Source organism: Montipora capricornis, chromosome 7 (assembly GCF_036669925.1).
Source record: "Montipora capricornis isolate CH-2021 chromosome 7, ASM3666992v2, whole genome shotgun sequence".
Taxonomy (NCBI): Eukaryota; Metazoa; Cnidaria; class Anthozoa; order Scleractinia; family Acroporidae; genus Montipora; species Montipora capricornis.
In genome coordinates, this window is record NC_090889.1 from 9,382,652 (window position 1) to 9,400,447 (window position 17,796).

General features: G+C 40.5%; 2 protein-coding genes and 1 pseudogene across 2 annotated transcripts; 2 read left to right on the forward strand and 1 right to left on the reverse strand.

Annotated features, from left to right (window-relative positions):
• LOC138055534 (uncharacterized) overlaps positions 1–677 on the reverse strand; it is a 5,614-nt pseudogene extending 4,937 nt beyond the window's left edge.
• Positions 678–11,309: 10,632 nt separating this feature from the next.
• LOC138055535 (uncharacterized) lies at positions 11,310–14,533 on the forward strand. Its single transcript, XM_068901447.1, has 2 exons — positions 11,310–11,421; positions 11,493–14,533. The coding sequence occupies exon 2, from the start codon at positions 11,600–11,602 to the stop codon at positions 14,531–14,533; it is 2,934 nt and encodes a 977-aa protein (XP_068757548.1). The 5' UTR covers positions 11,310–11,421; positions 11,493–11,599.
• Positions 14,534–17,143, forward strand: LOC138055536 (uncharacterized). Its single transcript, XM_068901448.1, has one exon. It carries the CDS (start codon positions 14,534–14,536, stop codon positions 17,141–17,143), a length of 2,610 nt encoding a protein of 869 aa, XP_068757549.1.
• The last annotated feature ends 653 nt before the right edge of the window (positions 17,144–17,796 follow it).

Genomic DNA, 17,796 nt, shown 5'->3' on the forward strand with positions numbered 1-17,796 from the left:
TTGTAGAGTAAGTATTGCAATTTTATTATTGTAAGTAGCACCTACAATTGTAAGTGCATTGTATTGTAAGTAGTGTGTAAGCAATTCAATTGTTAAAAAGTTTTGATGGTAATATAATGGATTTTAGTAGTTGTAAATTGTGTGAGTAGATGTACCAGTGTTGTAAGTAGTTAAAAAAAAAAAAAGATTGTTTTAAACCTTATACATCAGGGTAGCAGTATCTTGTAGATGTCTGTTATATAGAGTGGGTAGCCTAGCATGTGCGAGGAGTTATGATTCATACGTGTGCGTTCCTGTACTCGCTCAATCTTCCTACTATCGGATGACTTACAAAAATTCCATACAAGGTGGCCATAAGTTAGATGTGGTAATATGGCACTTTTGTACAATGTTAACTTGGCGTTACATGGAATTAGATTACGCAAACGCACCAGTACTCCTACTTTTTGGCTAGTTCTAGTGCACAGGTCACTAATATGACCTGCAAAGTTAAGATTTTCGTCGATGTAGATGCCTAGCAGATTTATTCGTTCCGTTTTTCCGTTTTCCTCGATGTCGATGTTCAGGGCTTTGTCACTATTCATTGCATCAATATTTCTTGGATTGATGGATAGGGATTGGAACTTCTCTGGGTTTGAAAGGAGAAGATTATTCTTGTACCACGCTAGTGTTGCCATCCTTGATTCATCAGATCTGAATCGACAGCCTTGTGGGTTTTTCCAGTTGCATACAGTTGATGGCCTACTGCGTACATTGTCAGATTTGACTCGTTTACACAATATTGCATGTTGTTTTGGAACATATTCCACTATAGTGGCCCAAGTGCCATACCCTGGGGACAGCCATGTTCCATTGTTTTCCATTCAATTATGTGGTCGTAAATCTTCACTCTGTTGAGCCTCTTACTGCTACTGAATCCATAAGCATCTAGTTTCTTTATAGTGAGACAATGGCATAAAGAATTGAACGCCTTACTCGTGTCGGTTAATAGAATTGTTACGATCTCTTTTCTATCCACAGCCTGCTTCCACTCCTCGAGTAATGTTAGCAGAGTTGTTTTCGACTATGCTGTCTTCTGTAGGCCGTCATTCTTTGGTACATGGTTGCGTCGAAGTGACCTACTATCTGCGTACTGAGTTCGAATATATAGATTTAGCCAAACCTAAAGGCGGAGCTCCCTGGTTATTTATTTTTACTGCCTGTAGGGTTTGTGAAAATAAAAGGTTTTGAATTGTCTGCGTTTTGATATTTCCGGTAGCTGCTTTAATAATTAAATCATTTTCTTTGCTTTCTTCTATAGAAAAATTCATTGCCTAACTAGTGAATTCCACAGTAGATTTTACGCTAAAAACCGATATCACATGAATCACGAAGCAATGATTGTGGTTTTTCCAGTGAAATTTACTTTGTAATTCACCAGTTTGGCAATAATTTATTCTTGAGCCGCATGAGTTTTAAAAGAAAACAAGCACACCCTCAACGAGCAAATGGAAAAGGAAAAAAAAGCCATTTCAGGGTTAAATGTCAATAGCCAGCCAATAGTAATCATGCTAAAATTAAAAGCCATAAAAACAACCTTGTCAGTTCAAGAACAAAGAACAGTTTTACTGATGTACTTTATTCCACTTTATCTCTGAAAACAAGATCATTCACATTTTGACGTATTTCATTGAAACACGCCAGGTTGGCGTTGTACAATAAATAACATTTGGGTGCTTTAGACAAACTTCTGAAAACACAAGCTAGTGAGATTTCCCCCTAATTTTAGGAGAACTCATTGCGAATAGGTGTTTATAACATAACGGCAAGATTTTCTTGTCATTGTCGAGGCACAACCAAAACCAGGTGGGCAAACGGATTAAAAAAGCACTTGTTCGCTAGCATTTTAGAGAAAACAAACAAACAAATCAACTCTTTCTTTATGTCCAAAAGAGTACAGATTAATTCCAGTTGACAATAAAAATTCGATTCTCATTCCTGAACCGAAGAACCGATGAAAGCAAATACGCATCCTCTTTGAAGGGGTACTCTGACGAAAATCGCATCTTTCCTATCTAAGCCATTTGGAAACATAAACAAGTAGTCTGCATGAGAAAAAAAATGCTGTTTACTTTTTTCAAATATCTCTTTTCGTTCCAGAGATATTCGAGTTTTTAAATTATGCAAATTACCCAAGTGATGACGTCATATACTCAACACAAGTTTGTTCAAATATGATGAAAAGAGATATCTCAGCCAATTTGTATCAGAAATTTTTGATTTTTTGCAGTAAGATTCTACTAAATGTTCTCCACAATATGAGCTTAACAGTTCCGTTACCATGGCATCATACTGGGTTCCAGACCTCCCCCATAGTAAAAGCTTTCCTGGCCACCTTTGGCATTCCATTGTGATAATTGCTAACAGCTCTTCATGTCCATGATCCAGAAGCATATAAATATGTTAGCTCGAGTTTGTGGCCTTGTTTAACATTTTTCAAACTGAAAATCACTAACATATTGAAATCAAGTGGGTGGGGACTGGAAAAGAGTGAGTTGCCATGGGAACAAAATTTTTTATAGCCATAGGTGTGTTTCCTGTATAATTATTAGATTTCCAAGTTTCAATGGTCTGCGCTGCAAATTTGCCAAGTTAACTTTATTTATAGACTCAGTATAATATTGTTTTGAGTATATGACATCATCAGTCATCTCATTTGCATATTTTACCCATAAATATCTCCGGAACCAATGCAGATATTTGCAAACGGTAAATGACGTTTTTGTTCTTTTATGGAATTCTATGTGATACACTCAAAAAATCAAGGGGTAAAAATTTGATCAGAGTACCACTTTAAATAACGCATCCGTAAAAATAACAAATGGTTTAGTGCCCAAGACAAGAATTTATGTGCTAAGTATGAGCTATTACTGGTATTCTGTTTTGTCGTTGTCATTCTCTTTCACTCAGTCCTTTTGTTTCTGTTCTAGACATAGGTCCTCCAGGCATCATGTAACCTATGTTCTCTATCGGATTCAAGTCTGGACTTCGTGGTGGTATTTTTAAAAGTTCTGACTGACAACGAACCATAGCGTTCCAGGCTGCTCTGCTGTTTTGAGTTGGATCACCATCCTGAAGCCACATTCGACTCAATCCTTTGTCAGAATACGAAAACATGGTGTTAAAATTTTTATCAATGAAAGAAGGGAAGAAATTGCCGTTCATCGTCTCGTATCTTTCACAAATTACTACTCCTTTTCTGAAACTTATTGCAACTATAAATTTGGCAACCTTTCCTCCCGTTCCGACTTTCTTCCCTTTAGCCAAGCACCCTCATGTAAGCCCTTGTGATTTTCTTTTCCACACTCTTCCTTTAGGAGCACAGGCTTGATCCATTGGGTTCGTCTTGTAGACGAACGAAACACCATCCAAGTATTTAAAGGCGATGGAGTGTGTCCATACATTTGGGGGATAGTTTTCTTGCATCGTTTGGACAAATGAAACCCTCTTTTCATTGTCTGCCTGACTCATCAACCCCTTTTTGCGTGCTTGCAGGAAGAAGTAACCATTTCTGTTAAGAAGACGTCTAACAGTTCGTTCAGTGACACGACGATATTGCGTCCGTTCCATCAAACGCCGGGATGAAAATGAACCCTCTTTATCTCTCAATTCGATAATGCTTCCTCTTGTTCAGGGGTAAGTTTTCTCTTCCAGCCACACAAACTTCTATTGTTTTCAGGCGCTGTGTCTCTTGTACTTATCAAGCGGTGCACACTTGTTTTGGAAATTTTGCACCGCTGAGCAATCTCTTTCATAGTAAGATCAGTAGTGGTCTTCAGAAACGTAACACTTGCTCTTGTTTCCTCAGGTATTCTTTTTCTCAATGGCATTTTTTCTTCAGTTCTAGAGTTATACCTTTATTCTTTAATTTACTAGCAAAGTTTCACTTAAGGTGACCCTTTTATACGCTCCGTATCCCTAAAAATATCTACCATGTAATATCTCAACATAGCAAGATAACGTCGCGCGAGACTGCGTCAGAGGCCAGTGATTTCGGGCGATAAACATGTTGACATACGACCTCTTAATTGACCAAATCCTCGATTTCGTGACGTAGATGCCCTTCATACAATCTTGGACAGATTAAATGGAACATTGAGACCACCCCTCCCCCAAAACAATGATGGGAAAATGGCGCCTTTTGGCCTTCACATGGCTTCATCCTTGATTAAGGGGGAAGGGGGCATTTCTGTTCCATTTTATTCTGTCCAAGATTGTAGATTTGAGCTCTTCTGATTTCTTATACCAATAAGCTTTTATTGCTTTTCTGCGTTCCTGCATAGCGATATTCCTATATTTCTTCTTCAATTCCAAATTATCGACAGTCCGGTTCTTTGCAAAGTGAACCGCATACTTTCTCTTGTTCCTTATTGCTTGCTTCCACTCTGCCGTCATATATGGAATATCCTTCTCTCTTACTGTTTTCTTTCTAATGGGTGCATGTTTATCCACAAGTGACTCAAATAGCGCCTTCCAGTAGTCATACTTCTCACCGCTGTTACTAAATATATCTCCCACATGGCACAGAGCCTCTATCAGGTCTGTTGAGCTCCTCGAAATCTGTTTTCTTTGTCTGTCTGAAAGTAATCGTTTTGGTCTTGTGCCTCCAAACTTTCTCAGTCAGTTTTCCATAGACCATCCTGTGATCAGGTTCGTAAGTTCCACATTTCTTAAACATTTTAGGAGCATTCGTTAAGATTACGTCCAGTAGTGTCTCAGAGATGGTCGTGATTTGTTCTGTTTTGTGCCTCTATCATGCATTTTCCTCCAAATCCTTACGAATCTTTCCTTCACCGTAATTTGGCTTCATTTGGTTCATATTCAGATCACCTAGGATTACAATAGTTTGCTTTTGAAAAGTTGCCCATTGACAGAGGTAGTTCATTTCCTCCTCAACTCTAAGCATATATGAATTATTTTCATTCCCTGGCTTTCGCTTGGGTGGTCCGTAGATTGAAAGAAATAGCACATTGTTCCTTCCTATTTTAGTTTCGACAGTGATTGCTTTTTGAGTCTTGTAGGACTTTGGTAGTGCAGTAATCGAAGAAATGAGACTGTTCGAAAGTAGGATGACTGAACTAGTCGGGAACATCGAATTGCACCAACGACCTAAAAAGAGTTAGTGACGATGACCATCTAACAGTCAAGGCAGATAAGACCACCAACTTCTCTTGGATGAAGCCCCGTGACTACAAAGAGCTTCTTGATAAAAACATTCAGAAAGATTACAAGAAAGCCGAAAAAAAGACAGGAAACCAAGATCAACAAGAAGGCGAAAGTGATTGCAGAAAAATTGGAATTGCCCGACAGAGTCAAAGCCATGGCAAGGCGTGACGCCTTTATAGCTTTAAAAGACCAACCCTACAAAGTCTGAGATCGGAAAAGTTGCCAAGCAGATACTCCAGAAAATCGTGAAGAACACCGCCCTGGCAACCAAAGTAAATTTGTGGAGAAACACATGTTCTGTGCTTGAATGGTTCAACACGATCGAAAATAAACATAGCACGCTCTTTATCTGCTTCGACACAGTGGATTTTTATCCTTCCATTACAGAAAAATTGTTATCTGATGCCATTCACATTGCTGCTAAGTATGTAAACATTCCACCTACAGACAGAGAGTACATTATGCATGCGAAGCAAACACTCCTATTCAGCGAAGATGTCCCTTGGGTAAAAAGAGACGCCACCGGTGGACTATTTGATGTAACCATGGGATCGTACGATGGTGCCGAGTCCTGTGAACTCGTAGTAGTCTTCATGCTTTTGCAATTAAAGAGCATTTGCGGCAATTCAATAGGCCTCTACAGAGACGACGGGCTCAAAGTTTGTGGGGTACAAGATGGGGAGTTGGTGGCTGTGTACTGCTCCCTACTAAGATCTGTCCTAGAGTATGCATCGGTAGTTTTTGCAAACTTACCGCAGTATCTCTGCATGGCCGTAGAAAGAGTGCAAAAGAGAGCCCTACGAATCATCTTTGTTCCTGACTTGAGTTACGAGGACGCCCTCGCGCGTGCCGGGCTACTGTCGCTAGAGGCCAGACGCGACCTGGCGTGCGAGAAATTTGTGAAGGAAATTATGCACGCAAGCCCGCTTTACCCCCTAATTTCTCTTCGTATTTGCTGAGGTCAGGATCATCATGCCATGTGTTACTTGGCCGAACTGACCGGTTCTCAGAATTCGTGTCAGTTAAATATGCATCGCATATTAAGTGTGCGTCATTATGCGTATTCGATTTCTACTATATTGCTTATACTACATTTATGTCTTTATATTTATTTAACTACGCGTATATTTGTATGTTTGTGAGTGCATTGTCTGACCCTACCAGTAATTCAGAGAGATCTGCGATTGGTGGAAATAAACAAATATTGTTATTGTTATTGTTATTGTTGTTATTGTGCCACATGAGCTGCCTTGGTCCAATTGTTCGCACACAATGGATTGAAGATAACAATCAACTCAAACAAAAAGATAGTGAACTGTCTGGACGTGACCTTTGATTTAAGCACTGGAAACAGCCACAATACGTGCATGCGAAGAGCAAACACCCCCCCCCCCCCAGCATTCTGAGACATATCCCAGAGAGCGTAAACCAGGGATTATCAGATATTTCATCTGCCGAATCTGTGTTCAACAAAGCTGTACTACCCTCCCAAGCGGCCTTAGACAAAAGCGGATACCAGCACATGTTGAAATTCCACTCAAGGGAAAACAGGTGAAAGAAAGGCAGGTTAAGAAAACGGGATATATCCTGGTTGAATCCCCGCTTCGATGCGTGAATCAAACCAACTTAGGGAAGGAATTCTTGCGGATCATCAATTTGTGTTTTCCAAGGGGTCACACCCTAAGGCCAATTTTCAATCGTAGTACCCTCAAGCTCTCATACAGTTGCATGCCTAATGTAAAAGGCGTAATAGATTAAAAAAATAAGCGCCTACTAGTACAATCAGGCGCAGAAACACGCGAAGACAGGCTATGCAACTGCAGGAAAAAAGAGGAGTGCCCACTCAACAACCAGTGTCTCGCAAAGGGCATTGTGTACCAGGCCTATGTGACCTCTAGCGAGGGGACTGAGCATTATGTAGGGCATATGGACACGAACTATAAGGATAGGTTTGCCAACCATAAGCAATCTTTTAAGACAGAAAAATACGTTAATCAAAGTGAGCTAAGCAAATATGTATGGCGCTTAAAGAAAGCAAAAACACAGTATAAGATCACTTGGAAAATTCTAGGCAGAGCGCGTGCGTAATGTAACACTACTAAAAGATGTCACTTATGCACACTTGAGAAATATTACATAATTTGCCACCTGGAGCACATCACACTTAACAAAAGGTAAGAGCTAGTAAGCAGCTGCCGGCATGCAAGTAAGTTTCTCCTAAATAACGTGTAATTAGGAACTAAACACTGTGCAAGCAAGTGTGAAAAATTGAACGCATAAATACCGCGTTTATGTAAATAGAATTATAAGATCCCGAAGAGTGGGAGAGCCATGCTCCTATGAAACAAGCTTGTAGATCTGTAATGAAAAAGTAGTCCACTCTTCTCTCTCCCTCTCTCTCTCTAAAGATTAAAAATAGGGCAGTTTAGTAAGCAAGTCCCTGAGTTTCAAATAATAAAGAAAAATCAACCCCAACTTTTCTTACACATGGATTGAAGGAGCCTTGGGTAAACTACTAATGTGTTCACGTTTCAGCCTTACTTCTTTGAAACTCTTTGCGTTACATCAGTTTATGTCCCTCACTTGTTGCCAAAGTGCCCTTTGCCGTGGAAAAGCACTAAAGAAGCTTTTTCTAAGTGGTTTTTCAAATGGTATAGAGGATATCTGGACACTACGGTATATTTTGACCATTCTCTCACCTTCCACAGTTGAATCTCTTAACAGATTTTTGCTGCTCAAAAAACGTCATGAACATACCTGTATATACATCTTCACGTACTTGCGATGTCTGTAAGACGTCACAAATAAATCGGTGGCTAAATTTGTAGCACCTGCATGTTTACCACCAAATATGAGCATGACTCTCAGGCAGACTGGTTGAAACATTGGTAGAAACACACAAGCTATGTTCTTAATGCAAAAGATCATTTGATGACGTTCAGTTTTAAAACAGTACATTGATGGGTTTTATTTTAGCATATTACGTTTTTGTATATTGAATGGTGGATTTTAACGTTGGTTGCTCCTTAAGAATTTTAGGGCACTTTTGTAACTTTGATTAATAATAGGGTTTTCTTAATCAGCCCCACGCACCGTTTCCAGTTAATATACACTCTGTAGTCATAATGACATGTCGTGATATTCTCGCTCATTAGAGGTATTAGAGAAGGGCGGACTGGGGGTGTATGGATGTGGTAGTTTCTTAGGGGTGTCCGCTTTACACCAAAAACTAAGCCAGAACGGTGGCGTTTTACTTATCCAATGGCTCCAAGCTTCAATATACCACATTGCATTATTCATAACCATCTTAACTTAATATTTAATATGCGGACATTTCATACAAAATGATTTCATGTGAACTATCGAAGCCCTTTCAATGTTACAACACAAAAAGAGGTGTCCCTGCCTCTCTCCCAAAGCAATAGCTGTTTCTCTGGAGTCATACTACCTGTGCTACATAACATCGATTGGCATGTGATTTTAGTAAAAAAGGAACATTTGAGTGACCCCTCCCAACCCCCACATAAGAAGAACTCTGCACCTTCACATTCGCAGTCTTGAAAAGGCATTGAACTTCATTTTTCCTTGAAAAGTCCTTGATTTTCTTGATTTTCCTTGTGTTAAGCTCTTGGAAAGTACTTAAATTTTCTGCAACTTTTAATGGCAGGCAATGAAGCTTTGGCGCTGATTTTGGTTATTCTTTTTATGGTCTCGCGCGACCTGGAAACACTGCAAAGTTCAAAATCGATCACAACAATTACGAACGCCAATAGGAATTTAAGTAAAAACTTAAGTACTTAAATGCCTGTTAATTTGGGTGACAAACTTATGTATTTCGAATTCTCTATAACCCCTACACTGCAATCCTGATGCTTGAAATGCCTGGTTGATAGTGGTCATGTGCTTTTAAAAGGGGAAGGTCCTACTTGCTTACCCATGACCGTTGCTTTAACCAAAAGCTATGGTAAAATAAAAGAGTGCGAGACTGCAGTTGGAAAAAGTTGGAACAAGTACTTCGAATCGACTGAGTTAAAAATGCATGTTCTCAATGGAATTAGTTCCTTTACTTATAAATTTGTGATTATTTTCATTAACCATTGTGGTTATTCTAGGCAGCCTGTGCTCTTCATTATTCATACTATTGTAATTTTCTGTTTCGAAAAAGTACCTGGTAAAACTATCATTGTTCTCATTTAATGTAAATATATTATTTAACAATTATTCCATAAGCGTGCATTGGATACGAGATGAGGCCGAGTTGGCTATAGCCAGTCTCGTAACCAACAAGTGCAAATGGAATACTGTTTTATTAAATTTTTATTAAATTCTGGACTGTTTAACTTACAGAACGACAGGATGTTGTCTCGGTTTTTACAAAACGACAGACACAATTAGTTTCCATATAAGGTCATCACAGTATAATTATGAGCTGATAACCAAGATTGAGTGAGCCAATCAGAAAGCTAGAAATGCAATATCCGAGACTGAAATTTTAATAATGCATTGTAATTAAACATAATAATTAATATCATGCCTAATTTCCGAAAAGAAACATTAAAATAATGAGTTTTAAATTTTCAAATCACAATAACTTGCTGCTAATAAATTTCCCAAGTATATTTGAACTGGAACAGCAAATACCCAATCAGTTGTGTCCCTAATATTTGATCAGTTGTTGAACATAGTATTTGATCAGTTGTGTGCGACTCATTCCAGTTGAAATTATGTCGATCAGTTTTTTGCATGTTGTTCCTTCAGTTTCCGATTATCATATAATGATCATTATTTTGATTTGTCAATCTGTTTTGTCCGTGTTCTTCGATCAGTCCCTGAAGTGTTTATGAGATGATATTGCACGTAATATTTGATCAGTTATTTATTTATTTTCCAATCAGTTGTACAGATATATTGATTAGTCCTGTTCGTTATATTCGATAACTTTATTTACCTATGAGGAGCTTAGGAGTCCTAACTTGTTGAAACACTCTTGTGTAACCATGATATACATTTGTACAACAGAGGGCAGACCAATTTTTGTTTTATTTGTTTATTTTTTAATTATTATTATTATTATTATTATTATTATTTATTTTTTTTAGCAAGGGCTAGTGAGCAGCACAAAGGAAGACTGCTTTAAAGCTCGTGTAGTTGTACACTGTATACTGAACCCACCTGTTTGAAAGCTGATTAACTTAATCCACGATTAGCGTAAACTTTTGTTTCATGTTTTCCGCTTTTTGGTGAAAGTTTCTTTTGTCTTTTGTTTTTTTCAAGATTGACTTCTGGTAATGTAAAGTCTTTCAAATATCAGTGTTGAACAGTATTTGGGAGTAGAGAAATAAACTCCTTGGTTAATTTTTATTTGGCTGGGATTAATGATGATTGGGTTTTGAACAACCGGCCTCAGTTGTGTTTCATATTCGATCACTTGTACTAGTGTTTATTATCGATCAGTTGTACTAATTTATTGATGAATTGTGTGTTGCACAAAATATCAGTTCCACAGTAGAAATTTTTTAACAAGGGTTAGTGAGCGGCACGCAGGAAGATTGCTTATAGTTGTATATTGTATAGTTATCAGTTATTTCCTTCGTCTCAAACTGAGACTTCTTGAGGGAATGAATAGAACTGGGATAGGGAGGTATAGTTGTTCTAACTTTAGCCTACATCCTGCCATGATTAACAACTAAAATATGCTGAGATCGTTTAGGGTTAGGGATAGCGTTAGTACAACTGATCGAATATTTGGGACATAACTCACAACTGATTGCATGTAAGAGACACAACTGATCCCTATTAAACTAGTACAACTGTTCGAATATTAAGCACACAACTGATCAGTAAATCAGTACAACTGATCGACAAATCAGTACAACTGATCGACTGTCAGGAACCTAACTGATCAATACATCAGTATTGAACTGATTGAATGTCAGCGACAAAACTAGTCAATGAATCACAAGTCATCGATTTTGAGACACATGAACTGAGTGAAAATTTAAAATTCACTAGCTGATTAAAAAATGACCAACAAAAAAAATTGAACGAGTGATGCTACATGTATTTACGCAATTAGAAAGGTCACTTAAATGAAGCGGGAATGTTGTTTCGGCCGCGACGAAATTAGATACGTCATAGCTACTTAATTAGGTTAATCACCGTTAATAACATTAGTACGGCAAGCTTCCTCCCGAAGTCGACATCTGAGGCCATCGGGTATGTAAAATCTGTGGTTCGTTTTCTTTGAACTTTGTTCATATAACCTGATAAACTGTTTATAATCATAGGTTTCGAAAGACTCATCAATAAACAACAGAAAGTCCTTTGAAACGTGGCTATTTTATACCGTTAACGCTTCGGTCGAGGAAACATTCGAAACCCGTTCATCAGCGCGATGGCAGAAGAAGCCAAGAACGTCCGTCGCGTCGCCAAATCAAGATTCACCAGAAAAAGGAACGAACTCCTGAAGTCCATCTCATCAGCCAGCAATCACGAACTCGTGGAAAACAACTACGCTCAATTCCTGGAAGCATGGAACGTCCTGGAAACAAAGCATGATCTCTACGCGATGCTTTTATCAGACGACGCCGAGCTAGAAGCCGCCGAAACATGGATCAACAAAGTACAGGAGGAGTTCACCGAAGCGACAAAAGCTAAGATTAACTTTATTAACCACATAGCGGACGTGCAAATGAGAGCGCGCGCGGAAACGGAACAAAGGGATAAGGCGAACAAAGAACGCGAGCAAATGGAACGATTCTTTGATCAAGCAATGATCAGACGAGAAACAGCGCGAGCCATATTTGAAACAGCTTGTCAAAGCGCTTCGCACACACTCAGCGCGGACAAAGTAGAGCCGTCTACGGCGAAGAGACTTCAGAAACAGATTGACGAAGCTTTCGCGGAATGCAAACTAGCGAATAGCGCGCTACTCGATTTATCTACGCGAGAATCTGCAGCCAATGAAATTAGATGGCTCCAAGCTACTCAAGCGACGTATAACGAGATGAACGCTAAACTCGAAACACACCTCGTAGGCGAACATGAACGCGAACTGCAGCCGCAGATCAAAGGAGAAAAGAGCAATCACCTACAACTAGAGAAAATCAAAATGCCCCGATTTGAAGGAGAGTTGAGAGAATATCCATCCTTCAAAAGAGACTTCCAGAAACAAGTCATGCCGCACCTTACGGAAGATACATTATCCTACACGTTGCGTTCCTGTCTCGGAAAAGAACCTTTAGCTCACGTAAAGAGCGTCGACGATGACGTTTACGAGATGTGGAAGCGACTCGACGAAAAATACGGGGACCCAGCGAAAGTCGCGGACGCGATAATTAATGAGATAAGACGCGTAAGATCCATCCGCGAAGGCGAAAACAAACGATTCATAGAGCTGGTAGGAATCATAGAAGACGGATATCGTGACCTTAAGAGACTTGGCTTGGAAGCAGAAATAACCACAACGAGCTCAGTAAGCATCATAGAGAAAAAACTCCCGCCAGACGTACGCAAAGAATGGGCTAAACTATTAAGTTCTGACGACAGCACTGTGGACAAAACCAACAAGTTTCCGAGCCTACTCAAATTTTTACTTACGCAAAAACGCGCTATCGGGTACGACGGTTCTGATCTTTGCGCCCAGGGCCCAGCCATAACGAAGGCAGTTGTCCATTACGCCACAGCGGATGAAAGACACGACAGCCGCAGCCAGAGAACTTACAGCAAGTGCGTCGTTCACGAAAACTCGAATCATCTTACCAAGGATTGTAGAGTATACCTCGATAAAACAGTAAGCGAAAGACTGTCAACATTGAAAGAAAAAGGTGCGTGTTTTTCCTGCCTCAGAACCGGTCACCGATCACGCAATTGCCGCTCTAAAAAGGATTGCGGCGTCAATGAATGTAAGAAGAAACATCATCCCACATTACATGAAGAAGATCAGACAGAGACTCCAAGCGCATCCGCAATATCCAGTGCATGCAGCCATGGGGGTAATGAGACCTGCATCCTCCAGTTGCAACAAATAAAAACTTATAGAGGACATGCAAACGTCTTGTGGGACAACGCATCATCCATTAGCCTCATAACCCGCGACAAAGCACGGGAAGAAAGACTGCGCGGAACGCCACTTGAAATCTCTCTCGTGAAGGTGGGAGGGAAGGAAGAGAAGATAAGTTCCAGAAAATACAAATTGCCGCTCATTGACCTCAAGGGCGAAACGACGCTTGTGGAAGTTTGCAAAATAGACAAAATTACTACCGACATTCAAAGTGTTAACATGGATAAGGCACTTGACGCTCTACAGATACAAAGGGGCGACGTGACTCGGCCGAAAGGCGCCGTTGACGTCCTCATTGGGTATGATTACGCAGGCTTCCACCCGGTAAAAGAAAGAAATGTCGAACACCTAATGTTATTGAAGAATCGTTTTGGACGATGTATAGGCGGGACACACCCTTCTATTCGGGAGAAGAACCATAAATCAGCATTCGACGCATGTGCAAACCACCTAAAAGCAGTCAAAATTGACAACTTCTACAATATCGAGAGATTAGGTGTTAGCTGCATGCCGCACTGCGGAGGCTGCAAATGCGGAAAATGCGCTCCTGGAACCAGCGACTACACTCTGAAAGAAGAAAGGGAGCTCCATCTCATCGAGAAAGGCCTTGAATTTAACGAACAGGAAAAATGCTGGATCGCTGAATATCCCTGGATTCGCGATCCACACGACCTGCCAGATAACAAAAGAGCTGCCTTTGGAAGACTCTTAAGCACCGAGCGAAGATTATTGCGAAATCCCGAACATAGCAGAGTTTATCAAAATCAAGTTGAGGACATGGTAGAACGAGGAGTAGCTAGAAAACTAAGCAAGCAAGAGCTCGAGAATTATAAAGGCCCTATCCACTACATCTCCCACCACGACGTTCTAAAGCCTGATTCGAAATCGACTCCAGTGAGGATCGTCTTTAACAGCAGCGCGAACTATATGGGACACGTCCTTAACGAGTACTGGGCAAAGGGTCCCGATCTATTAAATAATCTTGTAGGAATCCTCGTGCGATTCAGAGAACACGAAATTGGATTCATCGGAGATGTGAAAAAGATGTATCACACCGTGAAGACCAAGATCATAGAGCAACACACGCATCGTTTTCTATGGCACGACATGAACACAAGCAGGGATCCGGATACGTACGTTATACAAAGAGTTTCATTTGGAGACAAACCCTCGGGTACCATAGCGACCGTAGCCATGAGAAAGACAGCGGAACTATCAAAAGAGAATTATCCACAAGCCGCGAATACCGTAATATCCAACTTGTAGATGGATGACATTGTAGACAGTGTACATAGCGACGCACAAGCTAAGCAACTAACTAATGAGATTGAGGCAGTCCTAGTCAAGGGCGGATTCAAGATAAAGGGTTGGTTCTATTCGAACGACAAAACAGCAAACGAAATGGCTTTAGAACCCAACCAGCAAAATTCATCAACCGAGAAAGTACTCGGCGTCATTTGGAGTACAGACAAGGATCAATTCCGGTTTAAAGTGGGAATAGACTTAACTCTGACGAAAGCCAAAGGACGCATCAAAGAAAACCCAACTACTGGCGAAATAATGAAGAGGATTATCCTCTCACAGATAAACCGCGTGTATGACCCTCTTGGTCTAGCAGTTCCCGTTACGGTCAGAGCGAAGATTTTGATGCGCCAGCTTTGGGCAACAGAAAAGAAACTCGGCTGGGACGACCCTGTCCCTGAGAAGCAAAGGATTAACTGGCTGGAATTCTTCCAAGATCTGCGCAATATGGATCAAGTTATATTTCCAAGATGCCTCAAACCATCAGGTGCACTCGGTCTGCCGACTCTTATCATATTCAGTGACGGGTCAGACAACGCTTACGGAGCATGTGCTTACATCAGGTGGACATTACTGGACAACAAATTTGAAACCAGACTGATCATGTCAAAGAACCGACTCTCACCAAACAGGAAATTATCGATTGATCGAATTGAACTTTGCGCGGCAGTCTTAAGCAAAAGGCTTAAAAACTTTCTGGACAAAGAATCCCGCTACAAGTTTGCGAAATACTACCATATAGTCGATTCTCAAATAGTGCACGGGATGATCCAAAAGGAATCTTACGGCTACAATACATTCGCCGCTACTTGTATCGGAGAGATACAGGAAGGTACCAATCCCCAAGACTGGTATTGGGTCGAGAGTGATAAAAACATCGCCGATTGGATAACACGAGGTAAGCGACCAAGCGATATCAAAAGCGAAAGCGACTGGCAAAAGGGACCTAGATTTCTACAACTCCCGGAATCAGAATGGCCAATAAGTAAAGTAGTCCATCACCCAGAGTTATCAATGAAAACGGCATTAACAACACTTGCTGCAGAACAGGACTCGCTCGCGAGAAGAATTGATATAAACAGACATTCAAGTTACAACAAACTGTTAAGAGTAACAGCACGTGTATTAGCCATGTACTCAAGAGAACCAGTTAGTCTGAAGAATGCGACAAAGACCCTGACGCCGGACGATATTTCTAAAGCAGAAAGGTTTTGGATCATTGATGCGCAAAGAAAAATGCTTACAAACGTCAAAAAATCTAAATATAAGCGTTTGTGTCCAAAGCGCAGAGAAGATGGAGTAATAGTGGTTGGTCATCGGACCGGCAAATGGGTGCACTTGAGCTACGATAAGAGAGAAGTAATCCTCATTCCTCGTGAGCATCGTTTCTCTAAGCTTTATGCGGAACATATACATCGAAAAGGTCACCATGGCGTGTCGACGACCGTAAGCAAAATTCGATTACGATTCTGGATTCCTCAGATTCATAACATAGTAAAGTCCATTAGATACAACTGCGTCCCTTGCAAGAGACTGGACGAAAACCTCAACAAGCAGGTCATGGGACAGCTTCCAGAAGAGAGACTTATGCCCTCACCACCCTGGCATAGTACAGCCATCGACCTTTTCGGACCGTTTAAAATAAGAGACCAGGTAAAGAAGCGAACAATCGGAAAGTGTTATGGGGTATTGTTCAACTGTATGAGCACAAGAGCAGTTCATATTGACTTGGTAGGCGATTACAGTACAGAGGCATTTCTACTTGCGCTGAGACGGTTTACATCCCTCAGAGGATATCCTGCAAAGCTATACTCTGATAACGGTCCGCAGTTGGTAGCAGCTAGTGAAGAACTCCAGAATATGACGAAGAAATGGAACTTAAAAGAACTCGAAACATTTGGAGTGAACGAAGGATTAAAGTGGGAATTCGCATCCGCGAACGCACCATGGCAGAACGGAATATCAGAAGCCCTTATAAAATCGATAAAGCGAGCTATTACTACAGCGATCGGACAGAGCGTTATGACATTTCCAGAACTTCAGACAGTCCTTTACGAAGTATCTAATTTAGTCAACGAGAGGCCGATCGGTCGTCATCCAACTTCACCTGAAGACGGAGCATATCTCTGCCCGAATGACATCTTGTTAGGACGTTCTTCAACAAAGGTTCCTTACGGGCCATTTAATGAAAGCGCAGACCCCAGAAAGCGCTTTTACTTCATACAAAACGTTGTTGACGCATTCTGGAGCAGATGGACACGAGACTATTTCCCAAGCTTGCTCGTATGCCAGAAATGGCATACTTGTAAACGTGATGTCATGGTCGGCGATATCGTGTTAATTCAAGACAGTAACCAGATAAGGGGGAAATGGAAGCTCGGACGCATCATAGCAGCTAACCCCGGAAAAGATGGCAAGGTCAGAAAAGTTACAATTCAGTACAAGAATCCAGCGCCGAATGAAAAAGTTGGTATATACAAGGGTCAAGGATATTCAACAATCGAGCGACCTGTACCGCGTCTAATCGTGCTGGTTCCTTTCCACGATGATGAAGATTCAAAGGACATTAAATGAAACTAACTTAGGAAATGTAACTGAAGAATTAGGTCAATACCTTAGGGAGGCGGAGAGTGTTTCGGCCACGACGAAATTAGATACGTCATAGCTACTTAATTAGGTTAATCACCGTTAATAACATTAGTACGGCAAGCTTCCTCCCGAAGTCGACATCTGAGGCCATCGGGTATGTAAAATCTGTGGTTCGTTTTCTTTGAACTTTGTTCATATAACCTGATAAACTGTTTATAATCATAGGTTTCGAAAGACTCATCAATAAACAACAGAAAGTCCTTTGAAACGTGGCTATTTTATACCATTAACGCTTCGGTCGAGGAAAAAATGTGACTAAACTAATGAGTGGGCCAATCGGTACATGTACCGGTAGGTATAATTAATTTTGAAACAAACAGCATATTCTTGAGCCTTTTACTTCAGTTCAGTGGGAAAGTACACAGTTGAAATGATCCGTAAAACATTTTAACACATTATTTTTCCAAGAGCCTTTACATGATAAGTTTACTTTTTCATGAAACATTCCAGCTACATGAAGATCAGTTTGTGATTTACATTGCAATGGAATGTGCAGGTTTAAAAAAAAACAAAATGGTATCTAAATCGACATTGTTGAGTATTGTTTACCAGTGTCCACTGATGGCGTCAGATATTCA